This window comes from Marasmius oreades, chromosome 6, assembly GCF_018924745.1.
Source record: "Marasmius oreades isolate 03SP1 chromosome 6, whole genome shotgun sequence".
NCBI lineage: Eukaryota > Fungi > Basidiomycota > Agaricomycetes > Agaricales > Marasmiaceae > Marasmius > Marasmius oreades.
In genome coordinates, this window is record NC_057328.1 from 1997097 (window position 1) to 2016441 (window position 19345).

Consider the following 19345-nt stretch of genomic DNA (forward strand, 5'->3'; position numbering starts at 1 on the left):
AGATCCTCACGACAGACACCTTTCAACTATGGTCCCAAGGATCTTGATAGTCGGTGAGCAAGTTTATGGCATTTTTCAGTCATCTTTCCCCACCAACATAACCCTCCAGGTGAGCTGGTTTGGGCGCAAGAAGATTGCCAAAAGCTTCTGGGGGATATTGCCGAAGTGATTGTATGTCTCTTCGGAGCGCCTGTCAAGAACTTAGTCCTCTAAAACGATTGTTCTACTAGACTTATGAATCTTCGGACCGTGATACATTCGTGAAAGAGCTAGAGCCTGGAGGAAAATACGAAGGAATTGTCGGTATCTACAGAGACAATACCTCAGCCCAGAACATCGGGATCTTTGATAAGGAGCTGGTGAATGTATTACCTTCGTCGTTGAAGTGGATAGCCCACAACGGAGCAGGGTACGATCAAATCGATGTTTTGGCATGCAAGGCTCGAGGTGACGTTCAACTTTCATTAGTCTCCCGTACGCTGACGTCCTCTGACTTGTCGTTTTTCGTTTCCATAGGTATCTTCGTATCAAACACGCCTGGTGCTGTCGATGATGCCTCAGCCACGACTGCATTATACCTTTTGATATCCACAATGCGCAATTATTCGATCGCTGAGCGAAGCCTTCGTGAAGGCAAGTGGAAACCTGCCGTCGCCCCTATATCGCATGATCTTGAAGGTCGTACTCTCGCGATTCTGGGCTTGGGTGGTATTGGGATGCGTCTCGCACAGCTCGCACATGCCTTCCCCATGCGTATTATCTATCATTCAAGACACAAAAACCTGAATGCACCGGAATGGTGTGAATATTTTGAGGATGTGGAAGAGATGCTGGCTCAGGCTGATGTGTTGAGTGTTCATGTGCCCTTGAGAGAGGAGACTGTGGGTCTTGTTGGGGAGGAGTGGATTCGTAAACTTCCAAAGGGTGCTATAATTATTAACACTGCAAGAGGGAAGATCATCGACGAAGAAGCAATGATTCGCGCGTTGGAGGATGGCCACGTAAGTGATACAGGTGCATCCTGATGTTTTGCTCACACAGCTCATGGCCCGTAGCTTGCATCCATCGGACTCGACGTCTACCCGAACGAACCCGAGGTGAACCCCCGTCTCCTTGAGTTCCCGTACATCACACTGCTTCCCCACATGGGAACGGAGAATCAAGATTCCCAACGCAAGATGGAAGTGCGAGCACTGACCAACCTCCGTGATTTCCTCACAACAGGTCGTGGGTGGGACATCGTTACGGAGATGAAGGATTTGTGAGTATTTGGGGAGGTAACTATCCCTTCTAAGGTATAAAGATTACATACAACGATGATGTTGTAAAAACCTAAATCAATCATCTAAAGCTTCTATAAGAGAGGTCTCCATAGGAGCTCTTTGACCTGTTGGTATTCGAAAACAAGACGTGGACAAGACTTTCCTTTCTACGAATCGAACAGTTATCAGTGGTAATCGCGCGAAAAAAAGTTCGAGAACCACTTACCACGGAAGTCTTCAGAGGATGCTCATCTGAAAGTTCTCAATCAACACGGTCAGATTCGAAGAGCGAACATAGAGTCACGACAAATGAATGGATATATCGGTTCTGGCGATGGCTTTGTGAGTGGAGAATCAAAATCGTACGCTAACACCTCGACGCACCTCTGTAGCTCACGGTCCAATACTATCATGTGTCGAAAGTGAGGCACAAGTACTTATGCGGGCAGGCTGGCACAATGAACGAGGATCGCGAGTGGGTGACATGGATTCAGACGGATCTAAATTGTTGCTTTATGACATAAATCTAAAGATATATGAGTAGGAAGGCAAAGTCTCGTGAAGACGACGCACCTTCAAATAATTGTTGGCAGCACCAGAACCAACAACGATGTCATAACCAAGAATCATATGTAACGAACGTAACGCATGTAAGTCGAAGGTGGCAGAGCTGGGTTTTAATGGAAACAGAATAATACATCGACGGCAAAAAAAAAAGAAAATGGGAGTAAACTTTGGGGGTGAGAAGTCTCAGTCAACGTCCATCCGCCCGCCGCCGCCGCCCCGTCCTCCCCGGCCGCGTCGTCCTCGACCGCGTCCACCACCACGCCTAGAAAATGTCTGCGTATAGTCACTTGGATTAGCACCTGGAGGTGCGACGAGGACGTGAGCACGAGGATCGGTAACTAATGCGTCAGACCTCATTTTTCTGCGAACCAGGCACTGAGTACTGATCAGGGATGAAAACACTAGGTGACTCACGATCCTCCCCCGGTCGAATCCATCAAAATATCCACACTTCCCTCTTGCCTCACGACGCCCAGGCCATCTTTACCAAAGCGACTACTCAGCGAGGTCCCCGCAGTCGTCGAGCCTACAATCCGTACGGCCAGAACTTGTCCGTCTGCAGCCTGACCATTGAACGTCCTGACAGCTTGCTCTGCGGAAGATGGCGTCTTGTATGTTAAGCGTATTGTGACCTGAGAGCCTGGAATAGCTTTCTGGCTGGTGATGACACCGCATCGCTTGAAAATGGCGACCACGTCCTCCGCAGTTGTACCTTGTACTAGTCCCGTCACTTCAACAACGTTCCCGTTCATTGCACTGGCTCCTTTGATAGAAAGGGAGGATGAAGGACCCGATGTGGCTTCTCTGAGCGCTTTTTGTGCAATAGGATTAAAGGACGCTTTTGGAGGTGAGGGGTCGAGATTCAGACGTGCCGAAAGGGAATTATGTTGTTCGTAGAGGTCGTGAGACCAGCTTGAGTTGACATCGCCTTTGGGAGTACGATGAGCACGATTCTGTTGAGAGAAAGAGAAAGAATGAATGTTGGGTGTCTTGGAAGGCGGTGAGTGGACGAACATAAGGAGCAGAGGTTGGTCGCATTGACTGGGCGCTTTTTGAGCGAACAGGACCCGTTGCAGGGACGTTCATACGTTCCAACAGAGATGCCATAGTCGAAAGGTCGTTAGCGTCGGGGGGGGTGTCCTGGAGCTCGTCGTCGTTGTTGAAAAAGATGGCCGAAAGGGGTGGCTCAACGTGAGAGCGGGACGTGGCTGTGCAGCTTTACCAAATGGAGTCAGCCTCGGAGCTATGAGCCGACGCAGGCACGTGGCATGCAATCTACCTGTGCCACCGCCCCAATCTGTTCTGAGTCTTCTGACAACTGGACATGAATCACCAAGTATGTACAACGAACCTATTAACTAAGCTACTATCGTATGTATGCCGGTACATAGTTTTGGCACGGAAATCTGCTTTCCCCGCCGGCTATACAGTAACAGTATAAAAGCTCCCGTGAAGTTCCCCCACGTTCCCCCCATCATCATGTCCCCCAGGATTTACGTTTCGGATGTTCCCTCAGTTTCTGTTATATCCGAGTCTATCGTCACTCATCTTTTAGCTTCTCGCCCTGGTCAACCTTCCAATTTCATAGGTCGTTATCCCGACCATTTCCCAGCTTTTGTCGATGCAGACACAGGCACCACCATCACTCGCGCTCAGTTCAAATCTCTTGTGTTTCGGTTCGGACATGGGCTCACCACGATTGGCGCAAAACGTGGAGACACCCTCCTCGTGTTTTCTCCTAATTCTCTTGCGTATCCCATCGTGGTTTGCGGAGGTATCTGCTCAACGTTTACGCTGTTTCTTTCCTAGCTAATCTTGTTTTGCTGTTTTCAGCAATTGCGGCGGGTATCCGTTGTACACTCGCAAATACCGCATACACTGGAAGAGAGCTAGCTCATCAATACCACGATAGTGGTGCACATCTTCTCATTACCACTGCAGATGGGTTGCCTGTGGTCAGGGACATGTTCAAGTCGTTGTCCATTTCCGAAACGGAAGGTGATAACCGAATCATAGTCCTGAGTGATGGGCTTTCCTGGGCTGAAGGTTCAGCGTCGCCATCAAGGAGCGAAATAAAAGACTTATTGACTATGGAAGAACTCTTGACGCGCGGGTCCCTGTCCAGGGAAGAGCGTTTCGATGGCGAACTAGCCAAGTCGGAGACCGTATTTTTGTGTTATAGCTCAGTAGGGCTTTCATAATTAATCTCTCAGCTGTCAAATTAACCTCTATCTCCGTTAGGGAACCACAGGAAAACCAAAAGTAGGCGATCTCCAGTCCATCGAGGAATATAGACATAGCTGAACATTCGTGTTCCCGACGTGTAGGGCGTCGAGGTCGGTAAAAACCAGTGATGCTTGAATCCTTCATACCGAGACTTAACTCCTCTCCAGACGACGCATCGAAATGTCGTATCCGTTATCAACATGGTAGAACCCACTTTCATAGAAACAGCACCTGACAAGGATCGTATGCTTGCGATCCTTCCGTTCTATCATATATTCGGTGATTTTTGTCTATCAAGGATTACATGCGCCTTTACTGAACATGCACAGGTCTCGTCAAGTCGTTATTATTCACCTTCCACATAGGAGTGGCGACGGTTATTCAACAACGCTTCGAGCCCGTTCAATTCTGTGCCAACGTCGAAAAATATAAGATCACTCTTGCACTGGTAGTACCACCTGTCTTGGTTCTCCTTGCGCGTCATGAAGGCGAGTGTCTCCCATTTCAAAGATACTCAAGTTTCTAAGCATCTCAACTTCAGCCGTTGAGAAACACGATCTTTCCTCTTTGAGATACTTTGTTTCCGGTGCTGCCCCTTTAGGAGCTGCTTTAGTCAAACAAGTATATTTTTGCGGGGTTGGAATATCAATCATCATTTAACTCACTCGATCCTTCCAGGTCAAGGCACGGATTGCATCGACATGGCGCTCAAATTTAATCCTCATTCAAGGTATTTATCAGCTCGTCTGACTATTTATTCGATGATACCGTCTCATGAGCCTGTCAAGGATACGGCTTAACTGAAACGTCGCCAACAACACACCTGCTGCCAGTCGCAGATGATGTCCGTAAGGTTGGCAGCATTGGGATTCTACTCTCAAATCTTGAAGCTCGGATCGTCGCCGACGACGAAGGCGGGAAAACAGTCGACGCAGGAGAAGGCCAATCGGGTGAAATATGGATTAGAGGGCCATCAATAATGAAGGCGAGCTGGGTCCTGCTTTAATTAGAGAGCTCCACTCATTCCAAACTTTATGCAGGGCTACCTTAACAATCCTACTGCGACGCAAAACTCAATCACACCGGATGGATGGTTTAAGACGGGAGATATCGCAATAAGAGACAAGGACGGTTATTATTACATTATAGACAGGCGTAAAGAGCTTATCAAGTATAAGGTTCGAATCTTTCGTCGCTATCAATGTTGGCGTCAGACAACCGACTGATCCTTCCTGATAGGGCTTCCAAGGCAAGTTTCCATGCAGCCAAGGCGACAAGATCATTGATGTATGACTCGTAACCAGTACCTCCTGCTGAACTTGAAGGTATACTACTCACCCATCCGGAAGTAGCAGATGCCGCCGTCATTGGCGTCGAAAGTGTTGCAGAGGCAACGGAACTTCCCAGGTTTGATCCTTTAGTCCCATCAGTGAGCTGTGATTGATTAATTCGTGTATTAGGGCGTACATCGTGGCTGCAAATCCGGCGAAGGTAGCGATACAAGAGGACAAAGTCGCGTTTGCCAATAGTGTTGGAAAATGGATGGAGAACAAAGTAGCGCGACACAAGTATCTGAGGGGAGGAGTTGTGATCATGGATGTTATACCCAAAAGGTAAAACCTCACCCTCTCTTCCTCTAGTGCCTGGTTCCTGATCTGACGCTCGCTTCCCCCCAGCGCTGCTGGAAAGATCTTACGCCGTGAACTTCGAGAACGGGCGAAGACGGAGGTTGCGACGGAGCCAGCAAGAGCTAGGCTCTAATTGCTTTCCTCTATGTGACATTAAGATAGCAAGTATGATTGTAATGTGTCCCTAATTTACCAGGACAGGAAAGGATATTCGTTTCCACAATCGCTTCAAGTTCGTGGGGGAAAAGGCAAAGCAAGCAATGATGTGCATACAAACGGTAGACAAGCCTGCCAGCAGTATGTTCTGAAAGACCGTTAAAAATACAATACTACTCCAGGCAGCATGCACCCGCCCCTTTTCCACAATCAAAAATATCCCCCTTGATCCTCACCCACTCCTATTCCTCACATGTTGGAAAGCAGGATTATCGAAGATGTTGCAAGAAAAGTCGCTGTTCCGACAGTGAAGACCAAGCCGACAGTTGGGACGAAAATGTCCATTGGTCCGTCAAACGTTGGAGGCACAGCGAGTGAAATGTTTTTCGGGGGAAAAGTAACCTTAGCTCGTTCCGTGCAAGAGGTAGCGTAACCTAGATGGAATTGATATGAGGGGTTGCATTGATGACACGAAAGAACGAACTTTGAAGAAGAGGAGTGGAACCCGCCCTCAGATCTGGCATGGGCTTGTTGTTCTTGATGAGGGCAGTGAACATACATTGTTCACATTCCAGAAGTGATTGGACCGTTTCATTTTTGCATAGTTGCTGGGCATCCCCATTGGTTCCTGCAAGGATAGACTTGACTGAAGCACAGTTATCAGTGCACTAAGAGATAAGCTATGTCTTAGCTCCTAATACTGAACAGAGGTGTCATTACTCACGGAACTGATAGGTCCACTGAAAGAAAAGTCGAGCAACTGGTTGTAAAAGAACTTTTGAGTCCCCAGCGAAACATTGAACATGTCTGGAGCTTGGGGTGGGGCCTGTGCAGAGACTAAAATGTACGTTAGTTGTCATTTTCTCTAGTTCCAGAGGTTTGGGGGTGCAAACCTTGGGTAGTAAAGGTATAAAGAAGGGCAAGAGCGACAGAGAGCATAGCGATCATATTTGAAGGAATAAATGAAAGAGAAGGGTGCCAACGATTGCTTCAAGAAAAGAATAGAGATGTAGCCTTCCAGAGGCAAAATAAAGGGACCGAAAATTAGTGGAGGTGGAAGGAAAGGTGAGAAAAGAGAGGCTTTAAGTGGGGGCAACCGGTGAACGTTGACCGTTGCCAACAAGGCATTGTCAACTGTCACAGCATGTCACAGCCCATCTAATCTTATCTATGAAATTTGATCTTCGCTTAGCTAAGGCTTTCCAATCTCGAATGTTTTGTGGTCGAGTCACTATAAGACTCCATCGATTACCTCTCTCGTTCGCTCGTTCCAGAACCTTCAGATTCTCGACGATGGCTTCATTACAATCACTGGAAGAAGAACTCGCCACACAGAACGCGAAATACAACGAACTCAGGTTACAACCTGACGCGAACCCATTAACTCTTGAAGAAGTCAGGAAAAAGCTCGGCGAGCTCAAGAAAACCGTAGGCCAAGCAAAGGCGGCAGCAGGTAGCGGGAAAGACACAGAAAAGAAGAAAGAACGCGAAAGGCTCTTGTTAAAAACAGCCAAGGTTCGTACAAAACGCGACATTGTTTCGCCAAAGTATTCCCAATTTATGTGCTCAGCCATAGGACTTTTTTTCTGCAGGGAACACGAGACTATGGTCCATCAGAAATGTACTGCCGCGAACACGTTGAGCGCATTGTTAAGGAGTGCTTTACTGCATTTGGAGGGGCTTGTTTGGATACGCCTGTTTTTGAGCGCAAGGACATATTGACTGGGAAATATGGCGAGGACCAAAAGTTGATATTCGATCTTATGGACCAAGGCGGAGAACAGCTCGCGCTCCGATATGATCACACTGTACCTCTAGGACGGTACTTGGCTATGATGGGCTCTAATATTACCCAGCACAAGATTTGGCAGATTGGCAAAGTTTATCGAAGAGACCAACCTGTCGTGTCGAAGGGGAGGATGAGAGAGTTTTCCCAAGCTGCAAGTCTCATTCTTTGTGCTGTCGATCGTACGTGTCTGAACCGCTCTTCACTCAGGATTTCGATATTTCTGGGAATTGGGATCCAATGATACCAGACGCCGAAATCCTTAGCTTGCTTTACACGATCTTGACGAGGCTAGACATTGGCGAATTTACGATCAAGGTAGCCTGGATCTACCCCTACCTGCTGCACCTCGCGGGCTAACTTCCTGTCTGTCAGCTCAATAATCGAAAGATCCTTGATGGTGTTTTCGAAGTTTGTGGTGTCCCGTCAGAAAAAATCCGCACAATATCCTCGGCTGTTGACAAGCTGGATAAAGTCAGTTAACACTAATTAGGAATTTCATTTGACCTTAATTCGCGTTGCAGCTCTCATGGGCTGAGGTGAAGAAAGAAATGACGGAAGAGAAGGACCTCGATCCCGCTGTAGCAGACAGAATTGGAGAGTATGTCAAGCATAAGGGCGAGTTCTTTGATTATGCGTGGTTGACACCTTTGGCTAACGGAGGACTAGGGGGCTCGAGTCTTCTGGAGCAACTGCTCACTGACACAACATTGACTGCGAACCCGAGAGCGAAAGAAGGTCTTGAAGAGATGGGTCTATTGTTCACTCTACTTAGGGCCTACGGTGTGATCGACAAGGTTCGGTTCCTCCGTCCACATACTTTGACGCACTGGCTGCTAAGAACTGTAATCAGATCTCTTTTGACCTTTCACTTGCGCGTGGACTCGACTATTACACTGGAATTATATATGAAGCTGTTGTTGAAGCCTCGGCGCCGCCAGGTTTCAAGGCCAACGCCGAGGCGGACGCCTCAGATGGTAATGTATCTGCCAAGAAGAAAATGAAGAAATCTACGCAAAACAGTTTAGAAGAGGGAGAAGAGATCGATGAGTCACAAGTCGGCGTTGGATCGATAGCAGCTGGGGGGCGATACGACGGTCTGGTAGGAATGTTCGCAGCAGCAGCAGCATCAGCAGAGTCATCCAAGAAGGTGGCAAGCAAAGCGGGCACACCTTGCGTCGGCGTTTCCATTGGCCTAGACCGAATATTCGCCCTTGTCTACCCTAAATGGATTGAACAGGGAAAGAGGAACAAAGACACTATGGTCTATGTCATGGCCGCTGGCGACGGGTTACTCGCAGAACGCGTCAAACTCGTCAAGGAGCTGAGGGAGGCTGGGATCAACACTGATTTCCTTGCGAAGGTGAAGCCTAAACTTCCCGCCCAGTTCGCTGCTGGCGAGAAGGACGAAGTGCCGTTTGCTGTCATTTTAGGAGAAAATGAGCTGAAGGAGGGAATTGTAACTGTGAAACACCAGAGATGGGAAATGGTGGATGGGAAGAAGGTGAAGATTGTTACTGAGGGTAGTGAGAAGGGAGAGAAAGTGAGTCGAGCTGGGTTCGTCGACTGGTTGAAATCTAGAGATATAGGGAATGCGTAGTGTAGCAGCTCAAGAAATCATGTATTTTCTATGTATCGCAAGTGGAAGAGACATGCGAATTTTACGATTTGATTATACATCGGAAGACAACAGGACTATAGTGAGGGAAAACAACCCTGGGGATGAACGTCAGCATAAAGTTGCGGTGAGAAAACGGTAACATATCAGGGTGTCAAATTCTGGAGCCCGCCCACAGCCTGACCAAAGTCAAGAGGGTATACACCATGAAGAAATTCAAGAAAATTCTTGACATCATAGCATGGGAAGAACATACACGAACACTCACCTAAAAACGTAAACCACCATCAGACGAACAGCAAAGTTCAAAAAGTGGGAAAAATACGAGAGAAAATCCATGCCGAATGAGAGTGAGCCCCATTAAGTTGGAAACAAAGTCAACAATCGCATAACTGTGTCTATGAGCAACAAAACTGCCCGTCTTTCAACTGACCAGCCGAGCAACGAACGCGCTCATGTCTTCGCGCAATTTGAAGCCTTCGCCGACTGGCCGATTGTCGGAACGAAGGCTACAGAGTGGCAGAGACAAATTGCATTTCCAAACCCCAATCAGAATTTGTAAAGCAAACGGAATAGTCTCGCCATCCTCAACCAGTACCGTCGTACTTAGAGGCGGTCGCTTTCCGTTAATTGGCGAGGATATGCTCTGTAAATCTCCGGGGACTTTCCCCACAGCCTAAGAAGAGAGTGAGGGCTCTCTGTATGGGAAGCTGCGACAGCGATTCTTCAGACGGCAGGAAATGGAAGGAAAGAAAACAGTCAGTAGGAAAGAATTAGAATTTTGCAGGATTCAATCTCCGACTGCCACGTGCTTGCTGACGAGGGGCGTAAGCGCAGGCAAGCGCCCAGTCAACCTTTCCCTCTTATTCTCACCTTCCTCTCCTTGCTCATGTCCTCCTCAAAACATGAACCCAATACACAGAAAGAATTAAGGAAACCCGCATTTGCTTACTTTCCTGGTATCAAGATCTACAATCCTCCACAAGGTACGTAACCTACGTTTCCCTCGATTACAGCATTGGCTCTGTCTGAGTTTCTGACCTCCCATCTTCAATAGGCCCTTTCTCCCCCAAGACAGACGAATGGTGTATAACGTACTGCACTCAGAGTATTGGAGGTCGCGCTCACCGGAAACTGCCTAACTGTCGATCCGTTTGTATTCGCAAAGTATTTCCGCACGAGGTTCGGAATATTATCTCGTTCAAGCAACATCAGACGATCGGACCCGATGGCAAAGCGAAATATCCATTACCGCCAGAAGGACAACCTGCTAATATTCCGAGAATCTTGGGAGGCAAACCACCGGTGACTTTAGACGAAGATGACGAAGACTATGATCCTAGACAACAGCCGCCGCCACCGGAGACGCGGCATTGGGACGAGGGATGGTACGTTTGGTCAACGAGCACGTTCAACAGTACGATGAAAAAACTTGTGTCGATGTCCATGGATTTCGAGAACCTGAGGCGGCATGAGGAAAAGAGAGAGAAGGAGAGAGCGAGATGGATAGAGTATCAACAGTTTGTGGAGAGGAACGCTGGTCACCGAGATTCGGGACTTCTGAACAAGCCACCAGAAGAACAGGATAGCAAATGGTACGGGTTGAAAGTCCCTCCTCCACCAATGCCAGCGGTCGATACGTGAGTCTATCGCTATTCATTCTCCACGAACTATCCTCAGTTCACGCTGTCACCAATAGCACACGTACTATTCTGCTTCCCTTATCCTTTGACAGTTTTACGATCTGGGATCGCATCAGCAAGTTTTTGGACCCTACCCGGACAGCTCTGTCGCTTACACACGACAGTATTACATCCGGTGAACAAAAGCGGTTTGCACTCAATTTGTGGGAAAAGGCCCTATCGAATGAACCTTGGGTCCTTGCTAGTCGGACTTTTGGTAGAGCATATGAATTATGGAAGAAATCTGATGATGATGACGAGGAAAGGAGAACACCATAGGTTGTTTCCCTCCGAGTCCGTAACGTTGTCAGTTTTCTCGTCCTCTCATTTCATTAACGGCTGCACATGGATATTTAGTAGACAACAATAATAAGACTAGTGTATTTTCCCGTGCAACACTTCTGGTACAAAATACACAAATGATATAAGTAGGTGTTACCAATAGGTCCTAGTTCTAAGGTAAAGTGAGTGACTTATCAGCATGGAGCGCGCTAGTATACAGGAATATTTGTGGTGAGAGTCAAGTGACAGAGCCATTCAACACAGCAATCGAAGCCAATGCGGCCTTGGACGAGGAACCTTCGATGGGTTAGAGGATGACTTAGAAGCCTCTAAAGACCCCCCGACGGGGTTTTCGCGATATTGAGGTGGTGGCGCAGAGTCTACTGTTCTATCCGACTCAGGAGCAATGACCACGTTCAAAACCTCTCCCCTGGCCATTCTCGTCACTGAAAACGACCAAGCACTTTCGGAGATCCGAACAGCTCTCTTTTCACCATTTAACGTGGCGGATATGGTGAAAGTGATTCGGTGGGGGCTAATCCCATACAGTTCCTCCGGGAACTCTTCAAAAGCCATTTGAACAGCCGCCTGTAGAGCCAATAATGTATAAGGAAAAATATTCAACGCAGTATCGAAAGCAACCAACCACATGGGTTTGGGCAGGTTTAACATACACCAGCCTCTCCCCGATTCTATAGGTAATGACTTCGGGGGAAGTTCGAGAGATGGGAGCCGTGGACTTAGAGGAGAGTAAGGTCGACATTACAGCGGATACGGGGGGAATACTGCCCGAAGCAAACCCCTTTAAATACATATCAATGATGACCTTCAAGGAGGCTGTCCATATGCATGATACATAACGAACATTCATTGTGCAAGTCCTTCCTTACTTTAGTCAGCTTGAACATGTACAGGGAACTTACCGCGCCGCGCCTTGGCACAGGTTCCGGGATATTAGGATGCAGACCAGGTAACACCCTGACGATGGAGGACGAAATTTTATGAGCAAACATAACGACTGACACCGACTTATTCATAGCTTTCCCTAGAAATGACAACTTGTGAGGGCGTCCCGCGAAGAGTGAGCATTACAACACGATTGATATTTCGACGATAACACAAGCTCACTAAACCTTCGCTAGGTATCCATATCTCTCAATAGATCGTACAGACTTCCGCTAGGTGCCTTCGTCTTCACACTGGATTTTTGTGGGGGAGCTGCTGCCGCTGCTGTTTGATTGGCACTGGCCTTCTTTTTCTTCCTCTTCTGGTGGTCTTCCCCTAGACACTGCTCCAGGCCCTCGATAGCTAGAGCCCAATGCTCCTCAGACACAGCTTCATTTTCCGACGGAACAGTGCACGTTAGATACTCATGGAATCGACGACCAGAAAATTGATGTGCAACTGTGGATACCCTTTCTGTGAGCAGAAGGACTTGCGAAAGCTGCTCAACAGCTTCTAGCGTCTGTAAAACTTGGGCTGTGAATTGCACGTGTCGGTTAGCTACTTCAGGGAATGAAGTGGCGACCAGAGGTCGCAACTTTGTCAAATTCCTCGAGGAGAATAGTGCAAGAAAGCACCGAGCCTCTCTCCGAGTCCAACAAGCATTCTGTGCCTCTTTGCTCCCGCTCTTTTGAGCTTTTTCATGCAGTGAATGCACAACCCAACGCAATGCAAGGACGGGAGCCAGTAGATCGGATGGAAGCGCCGCAAGTGATGGGGGACATTTAAGCGCATGAAGCAACACAGCTAGGCGCTGGTTAAGGGACTGAAGTAAGAGAGGTGTCGAAGCAGTGTTGTCGACGGCTTCACAGCCTTCGAGAAGGTCTGCGAGTAATGGTACATCCACAGTCTCATCTGCCAATCTGATTCCACGACGGACATATTCAGTGATACGACCTGTCCGTAGGGTGGGTGCTGGCGACAGTTGGGAAGGAACCTCAGAATCTCTATGTGCTTGGTTGTTATCCGGTTTGACATGTAACTGCTGTAGAGCTCCACGAAGTGGGGCGAGGAGATCTTCGTTTTGCTCATCGACTTCAGAATCTTCTTCGACAACATCGACGAGCTCATCTTCATCCGATTTATCTTCATCCGATTCATCTTCCTCACCGTGGACGTCTTGGGCTGTTGCCTCCTCAGAAATATCTGGTAATCCTACAGCATCGTCGATGATGGAGCAACACCACTGGCGAATAGGTCGGGTAAGGTGACTGACACTTTCGACATCAGGACTTTCGAGGAAAAGCCGGGGCCATAGTGTGCCCGTATTCAAGCAATTGATCACATTTGGCGAGATCTGACCGCTCCTATATGCTTCCAAAAGAAGCTTTCGAGTCTGGATCCTGTTCAGAAACTCCTTCCCCTCCATGTCTTCCTCTTGCCAATCTACCGCCGCAAGGTGTCGTGAGAAGATGGGCAACATTGGACAGACATCAGGCTCGTGTAGAGCGCATAGCGTAGATGGCCAGAACGATCCATCCTGCCCGTCACGCGTAGATATGGCATACTGAAGAGTAGAGATGACAATGCCATCCACTATGGCATCTATTTCCCCTGAGCTTAAAATGGAGGGAGAGCGACTCAATAGCGCCTGGACGGTTTTCTGAATCAGGTCCATAACACTTGAAACTTGTTGTTTTGTTTTTGGTCGGCGCCTCGCTTGGGAGCCACCGGAGAGTGTCGTGCACAGGGTCTCTGCAGCGTGGACGATACGCTGAGTAAGGGTCATTTGCCTCCCAAAGAAGAGCTCCTGAATCCGTTTCTTGGACTGGTTATTAGAAAAGTCATTGCCAACCAAAGCGCCCAGAAGGGGAAGCAGTGTGATCGGTAGCTCAAGGTGAGACGCTAGAGAGGCCGGACTGTAAATAGTGAATGTGAACGACAAGTCTGAACTGGCTGTGTTATCGGGGGGTATAATTCCTCTACCCAGTTTGGGATCCTTCATCTGCATTTGTCTCTTCTTCCGCTTCGACACAGGCACTTGCTGAAAATCACCGTCGTTGTCGAGGTCGTCGATAGGTGTTTGTGTATCCTTCGCGAGGCTAGTCCAGACCATTTCGTCCATCGGAATGTAACCCAAATACCCCTCCGAGTTCAGAACGACAAAGTCCGAGTCATTCCCAACGACATATCCTCCCAACTTTCCTGCTAACTCTACTGCATATGGATCGCCTTCTTCATCGGCGAAGTGAAGGTCGACAGCGTCCGTAATCTTTCGTAAATCTTGCAGAGCACGAATAGTAGCGCTATAGGACAATGGTGGAATGATTCGACACTCGTTAAGAAAGCGAGGAGTGGCACGGGAAACCGCCGATGTCCTGAAGAATAGGAGAGAAGGTTCGATTTGGGACTTCATGGCCCGAGAAATCTGCGTTGCGAACTTGAGTTCTGGTACTGGACCTGTATCTCCAGAGTTCAACAAAAAAAAAGAACATAAAAAAGTGAGAGACCTTACCATCAAATACGAACGAAACTCGAATGCCAACATCGATCCAAGCTTGAACAACAGTGGTGACAAGGAGAACAAAATCGACATATTCTCCCCCGTATACCCAAGGAAGGCCAGATTTTAGTTGTAATTCGTAAATGAATCTGCACGAAACATTTGAGAGAGTAACCTAAAGAAAAACAAAAAGGACCTACGACCAACCGTCGATGACAAATTGAAGCGTATCGTTCGCCGGAAGCGACCTCGTTGTGGAAAGATTGCGCTTAGATTCACGGAGGTACGTTGTGAGACCATGGACGCCCATGAAAGGTTACGTATATTTCAAATTTTCCTCGTCAAGAGAAAAGTATGGAGTGACAGCGTCTACATGAGCATAATGTATACGTGTGAGCAGATACTATACAAATGTCAAGAATTGAACGAACACGGACAAAAAAACGTATGATACAGTTGTACATCATAGAGAATTGCAAACAGTAAGTTACATGTGAACGTGAACAAGAATGGAGAGAGAAATGAAAAGGAATTCAGAGGATCGTCCGTCATGCAAAAGATTTGAGCGAGGAGACACAATGTCGAAGAACGTCCGTGTATAACGACTCGTGCTGGAGTTTGAACGGGAAAGAGGAGGACAATACGAGATGATGAATTCTCCAGTCGGGATAGAACCTACGTTCCATCTCTTCAAAGAACCTCATCTGCGTGGGCTATTGATTCAGACTTACGTCGTGGAGGACGATAGTAAAAGCTTACCAATTGACTTTCGTCCTGATCGTGACGGTCTAGACCATTTTTGTAGTAGAGAGGATAGTCCCCTTCACAGGGCACCACTTCCCGTACTGACAACTCGAGCTTATTCAAGAGAGGTAGTTTCTCTGCAAGCATATCGAACAACTGGGGATTGAGCGTGACGGAACCAAGGCGGACCGATTCAAGACGTCGACGACAGGATGGAAAAGCTGAAGTGACGGTCTCTACATCATGGAAAGTGAGATGCCTCCCTGTGAGGACGAGGGATCTAAGGGTGCCCGCAAACTTATGTATGCAAATCATTGCAGATTCCAGCGGGATCAGTTTCAAACTGATTTCCAAGGAGGTGAGTCGTAAGAGGCGTACAGGGGTAAAGGTAGTCTGAAACCAATTGCTGAGATGAGAGGTGCCGGTGAGCCCCCACTCTCCCAGCTCCGAGGCCCGAATGGTGAGGGAACGTAAGGAAGCAGAATGGAGGTTGAGAAAATCTGTGACTGCGTCCGGATCGCCAAGATGCGGATTGCCGACGGGGATGGAGAGAGAAATGGTCTCGAGGCCACGAAGACGACGAAGTGAGGAGAAGAAGGGTGATAAGTCTATAGGCTCCCAAAGCTGTATAGCGAATTTGCGAAGAGTTCGATGTAGACTATTTACTATTCGAGCGAATCGGATGAGGATATTGTCATAATGTTTGGGATCTAGCTCATGGTCTATTCGAAGGAAAAGATCGAGCTCTTCGAGATCAGGGAGACAGGAAAACTTTGGAAGCATGAGGCCGAGCTTCTCCAAGGAAAGCTCGAGCCATAGTCGGCGGAGGTTGGGACCGAATGCTGAAGAGATGATAGGTACTGGACTATCGGCAATCGTAGGGAGCCCAGACCAAGCGACGTGCAGGTCTACAAGATTTGGGAGACTGCTGAGGGTATTGGCCATGAAGAGAGAAAACTCGTCGAAAGTCTTGAACCTGAACAGCGGAGAGCGCGACCTATACCTTCCAAACAGTCTCTGATCGCGTATATGATATGCAAAGTCACCCAGACGCGATAAGATTGTTGAATTGGAGGGTGAACTGTCTTTTTGAAGGACCTCCTTGACAAAATGAGGGTGGAGATAGAGAATTCGAACGCGTTCCGCGATAACAGGGTCCCTGACAGACCGCTTACTTAGTAGGGATATTTCTTGGTTGAAAGCCTTCACGTACCTGATTCGTTCCATAATCCTGACTGTTTTTCTCGTCAGATAAGAAAGGCTGATCTGCTGATAGCGCTGATCCATTGCAAGGTTGAAAAGGATGTGATTGACGCTGTAGAGGTCTTCTAGCTGAAGAGGAGGTATGAAGGAGGCAATATGGAGCCATATGTCCTGGGGTAAGGACATGGCGCCCGGCGCAAGGGGGAATAAGGACAGAGAACATTTAGCTTGAGGGCTTTAAGAAGGGGCAGCCTGACGCGGTTACGCTGCGCACTTCCGCAAGTCAAAAATCTGTCAAACTTACCTCATCCGACATGCTCGACAGCAGCTAAATTCACGCCTTATTTACTCAAGTGCAATAACCATCAGGTTCTGAAGCCTCTCCAAGTCAGCTTGCAGACTAGAAGAGCTCCAGTCCCTCGGCTTTGTACAGGGATACTCCGAGTCTTGTTTTGCTCGTTTCTCTGTTCTTAAAACGCGCCCGGTCTGGTTCCGAATGACAGGGCGCGTGAGTCCTCAATCTAACTTGTCAATGGTTTGTGGTTCACCATGCTTTATGGCATTGTTAAAGTGACAGTTTACGGAATGAACTCCGAAGTCTCGAGCATGCTACAGCGTCAACAGCTTAGCATCCACTTCAAGTAAAGCTCACCTGCGGACGACAACAGTACGTCGTCCTGTCATTCTCCAACCCACCCATCATACACGTACTACTCACACTCCGTACTACTCACCAGCCTCCGCCTATCCCACACACGGTTGTCGGCTGTCGAACAATGTCACATTCACATCTGCCGATTCTTGACCGATAAACCACGCTTGCTTTCGTCCTTACTCAGGTGAAGTCAACTAAATCCGCCGATAAAGTCAGAAGTCTTGCCGAGGCGGCCGTTGCGAACGGAGGACCGTCGGCAGGGGCGCATGGCACCGTGCTTCAAGGATTTGGAGCGACATACATGAGGGCAGAGAAAAAGAAAACGAATAGCAGCACGAATCTGGTCAATAACGACGATTGCTCTAGCCTCTAATATCCCGAACTTGAATAAGTGTTGACACTACCGATAGAGGTTGAGGCTGGATGAGAGAATTCAAGGTTATCGCAAGGAGGTCCATTACGAGATGAACCCAAAACGCTATAATTGGTTGATATACAGTACATCGAAGCGGAGAAAAGCCTATCATTATGTTCGACTATGTCTGAGCAAGGCTTTGCTTCGGAATGTGGCATTGTATTGGAGGAGGTTGTTGATATCCCGCACCCAATCGTCTTCTTTTCCTGGAGGTGCGCCCTCGCCTTTGCGGTCTTCTGTGGGGTGATCATCCGTAATGGACGATCTATTGATACAAGGAACCGGATATGGAGATGACTGGACAGTCACAGACTCTCCAGGGTTTAAGACATAAGATGTCCTTCCGTCCATAGATACCCCTGCAGGTGCTCGACTACGGTCACCAATCTAGTAAAGAGCATGCTGTAGCCCAAGAAAGGTACTAGAAATATAATCACATACTCGCAATGTGATCGTTGATGACGACGGAAAGACTAGCGGACGGAAGGAAAGACTTCGTGGGCAAATCGGTGTTAGGACGAGAGCGCTGAGCGATGGGTGTACAATCGGGCCACCAGCAGAGAGTGAATATGCTGTAGATCCAGTTGGTGTAGAAACGATGAGGCCATCGGACTATAATATGCTTTTACTTGAGTGAAGAGAGGGCTGATAGAAAGACCTTTACCACTGCTTCCGTCAGATGCTGACCGTCCACAAAAATATCAATGGTGTTAAGATGTGGGCTAGATCCTCGATGGAGAGCAATCTCATTCATGACTTGCCAATCTGGAAATAGATGAGTAAGAACTTGAAATAGGAAGTACCAAGAACGTACCGTTGCCTGAATCATCTTTTTGGGCTCGATCCTGGTCAAAGAATGTACATGCTAATCTCATTCGATTGAGAATTGTAGCCTTTCCTTGGAACACGCTTTCCAGTGCCTTGGCAAAATCATCCATATCTATGAGACGTCAGTCAATCCCCGCTATGAAGTGAGAGATTGGTCACATACGGAATGGAAGAAGGAAACCAAGAGTGCCCATGGAAAAACTGAGAACAGGAGGAACCGCACCAGAGCTGAACAAGGAGGAGGCGTGGAGAATCGTGCCGTCACCGCCCAGAGTGACTACGAGGTCAATTTTTTCCGGATGTCCTACAAGGCGGTCAATCCCAGGCCTCACGTCCAACGGCGACAAAGTCACAATACACACCGGGATGCCACACTTCTGCTCCGTGAGGTATGTCAAGCCTGTCTTCATGAAATACTCGTACACCTGGATATGTAGCATGAACGTGGCTATAACAAGAAAGTTTGAATCAGTTCGACTCAAAGACTCGCGCAAAAGGTTGTGTACTCGAGAAATGCATCAATCGCCAGAATGACTGCCTGTGTCCGAAGTTTGTTCACAATAAGAATAGACTTCGGAGGTCGGTCGAAATATTTCCAACTATCTTTCGGCTTCCGTTAGCAGTTTAGACCGAGCCATCAAACATATGAACTAACGCAGGTTGCGTTGCGGGCTGCTGCATCGCGGACATGTACCGCATCATATGAGAGCATTTTTTGGGCTTTCCTAACACCTTCGACCTGCAGAATGCGGACAGAAGACCTGAGCTCCGTCTGAGGCATCGTTGGTGGAGGAGAAATGGAAGCATTGTGAATTTCGGGTCGAAGGGATGAGTGACGGTGACGTCCC

At 48.0% G+C, this 19345-nt stretch overlaps 11 protein-coding genes across 12 annotated transcripts; 5 read left to right on the forward strand and 6 right to left on the reverse strand.

Moving 5' to 3' along the window:
- Positions 1-28: 28 nt before the first annotated feature.
- Positions 29-1265, forward strand: E1B28_010089 (uncharacterized protein; the record flags this gene model as incomplete). Its single annotated transcript, XM_043155037.1, has 5 exons — positions 29-53; positions 110-171; positions 231-447; positions 517-1001; positions 1056-1265. The coding sequence occupies 5 exons, from the start codon at positions 29-31 to the stop codon at positions 1263-1265; spliced, it is 999 nt and encodes a 332-aa protein (XP_043007498.1).
- A 747-nt stretch (positions 1266-2012) lies between these two features.
- On the reverse strand, positions 2013-2936 carry E1B28_010090 (uncharacterized protein; the record flags this gene model as incomplete). The annotated part of the gene is made up of 3 exons (XM_043155038.1): positions 2013-2190; positions 2244-2782; positions 2844-2936. 3 exons carry the CDS (start codon positions 2934-2936, stop codon positions 2013-2015), a joined length of 810 nt encoding a protein of 269 aa, XP_043007499.1.
- Positions 2937-3308: 372 nt separating this feature from the next.
- On the forward strand, positions 3309-4581 carry E1B28_010091 (uncharacterized protein; the record flags this gene model as incomplete). Its single annotated transcript, XM_043155039.1, has 6 exons — positions 3309-3603; positions 3663-4015; positions 4071-4091; positions 4157-4165; positions 4223-4334; positions 4385-4581. 6 exons carry the CDS (start codon positions 3309-3311, stop codon positions 4579-4581), a joined length of 987 nt encoding a protein of 328 aa, XP_043007500.1.
- Positions 4582-5256: 675 nt separating this feature from the next.
- On the forward strand, positions 5257-5816 carry E1B28_010092 (uncharacterized protein; the record flags this gene model as incomplete). The annotated part of the gene is made up of 3 exons (XM_043155040.1): positions 5257-5342; positions 5516-5668; positions 5732-5816. The coding sequence occupies 3 exons, from the start codon at positions 5257-5259 to the stop codon at positions 5814-5816; spliced, it is 324 nt and encodes a 107-aa protein (XP_043007501.1).
- Positions 5817-6088: 272 nt separating this feature from the next.
- On the reverse strand, positions 6089-6787 carry E1B28_010093 (uncharacterized protein; the record flags this gene model as incomplete). Its single annotated transcript, XM_043155041.1, has 4 exons — positions 6089-6273; positions 6324-6507; positions 6564-6676; positions 6733-6787. The coding sequence occupies 4 exons, from the start codon at positions 6785-6787 to the stop codon at positions 6089-6091; spliced, it is 537 nt and encodes a 178-aa protein (XP_043007502.1).
- Positions 6788-7042: 255 nt separating this feature from the next.
- On the forward strand, positions 7043-10000 carry E1B28_010094 (uncharacterized protein; the record flags this gene model as incomplete). 2 transcript variants are annotated; one of them, XM_043155042.1, is made up of 7 exons in its annotated part: positions 7043-7354; positions 7432-7779; positions 7836-7943; positions 8001-8099; positions 8150-8243; positions 8295-8422; positions 8479-10000. In XM_043155042.1, exons 1-7 carry the CDS (start codon positions 7052-7054, stop codon positions 9223-9225), a joined length of 1827 nt encoding a protein of 608 aa, XP_043007503.1. In that variant the 5' UTR covers positions 7043-7051. The 2 variants fall into 2 exon arrangements, with proteins under 2 accessions (XP_043007503.1, XP_043007504.1); XM_043155043.1 differs by having other exon boundaries at positions 7410-7779; positions 8479-9225.
- Positions 10001-10090: 90 nt separating this feature from the next.
- On the forward strand, positions 10091-11343 carry E1B28_010095 (uncharacterized protein). Its single transcript, XM_043155044.1, has 3 exons — positions 10091-10229; positions 10301-10883; positions 10943-11343. The coding sequence occupies exons 1-3, from the start codon at positions 10133-10135 to the stop codon at positions 11202-11204; spliced, it is 942 nt and encodes a 313-aa protein (XP_043007505.1). The 5' UTR covers positions 10091-10132; the 3' UTR covers positions 11205-11343.
- E1B28_010096 (uncharacterized protein) lies at positions 11344-12070 on the reverse strand. Its single transcript, XM_043155045.1, has 2 exons — positions 11854-12070; positions 11344-11795 (listed from the first exon to the last, which is right to left on the reverse strand). The coding sequence occupies exons 1-2, from the start codon at positions 12019-12021 to the stop codon at positions 11463-11465; spliced, it is 501 nt and encodes a 166-aa protein (XP_043007506.1). The 5' UTR covers positions 12022-12070; the 3' UTR covers positions 11344-11462.
- Positions 12071-12345: 275 nt separating this feature from the next.
- On the reverse strand, positions 12346-14962 carry E1B28_010097 (uncharacterized protein; the record flags this gene model as incomplete). The annotated part of the gene is made up of 3 exons (XM_043155046.1): positions 12346-14609; positions 14665-14801; positions 14853-14962. The coding sequence occupies 3 exons, from the start codon at positions 14960-14962 to the stop codon at positions 12346-12348; spliced, it is 2511 nt and encodes an 836-aa protein (XP_043007507.1).
- A 380-nt stretch (positions 14963-15342) lies between these two features.
- Positions 15343-16785, reverse strand: E1B28_010098 (uncharacterized protein; the record flags this gene model as incomplete). Its single annotated transcript, XM_043155047.1, has 2 exons — positions 15343-16555; positions 16610-16785. The coding sequence occupies 2 exons, from the start codon at positions 16783-16785 to the stop codon at positions 15343-15345; spliced, it is 1389 nt and encodes a 462-aa protein (XP_043007508.1).
- A 953-nt stretch (positions 16786-17738) lies between these two features.
- On the reverse strand, positions 17739-19323 carry E1B28_010099 (uncharacterized protein). The gene is made up of 8 exons (XM_043155048.1): positions 19153-19323; positions 19004-19096; positions 18860-18945; positions 18661-18801; positions 18484-18609; positions 18334-18434; positions 18111-18281; positions 17739-18056 (listed from the first exon to the last, which is right to left on the reverse strand). Exons 1-8 carry the CDS (start codon positions 19302-19304, stop codon positions 17781-17783), a joined length of 1146 nt encoding a protein of 381 aa, XP_043007509.1. The 5' UTR covers positions 19305-19323; the 3' UTR covers positions 17739-17780.
- Positions 19324-19345: the final 22 nt, after the last annotated feature.

Coding starts and splice junctions, on each gene's coding strand:
- E1B28_010096 (XM_043155045.1), bottom strand. CDS start 12,021: ATGTATTTAAAGGGGTTTGCTTCGGGCAGTATTCCCCCCGTATCCGCT. Junction 11,796..11,853: donor AACCTGCCCAAACCCATGTG/GTTGGTTGCTTT, acceptor TTGGCTCTACAG/GCGGCTGTTCAAATGGCTTT.
- E1B28_010099 (XM_043155048.1), bottom strand. CDS start 19,304: ATGCTTCCATTTCTCCTCCACCAACGATGCCTCAGACGGAGCTCAGGT. Junction 18,802..18,859: donor AGCAGAAGTGTGGCATCCCG/GTGTGTATTGTG, acceptor ACCGCCTTGTAG/GACATCCGGAAAAAATTGAC. Junction 18,435..18,483: donor AAAAGATGATTCAGGCAACG/GTACGTTCTTGG, acceptor ATCTATTTCCAG/ATTGGCAAGTCATGAATGAG.
- E1B28_010095 (XM_043155044.1), top strand. CDS start 10,133: ATGTCCTCCTCAAAACATGAACCCAATACACAGAAAGAATTAAGGAAA. Junction 10,230..10,300: donor GATCTACAATCCTCCACAAG/GTACGTAACCTA, acceptor CATCTTCAATAG/GCCCTTTCTCCCCCAAGACA. Junction 10,884..10,942: donor CCAATGCCAGCGGTCGATAC/GTGAGTCTATCG, acceptor TGTCACCAATAG/CACACGTACTATTCTGCTTC.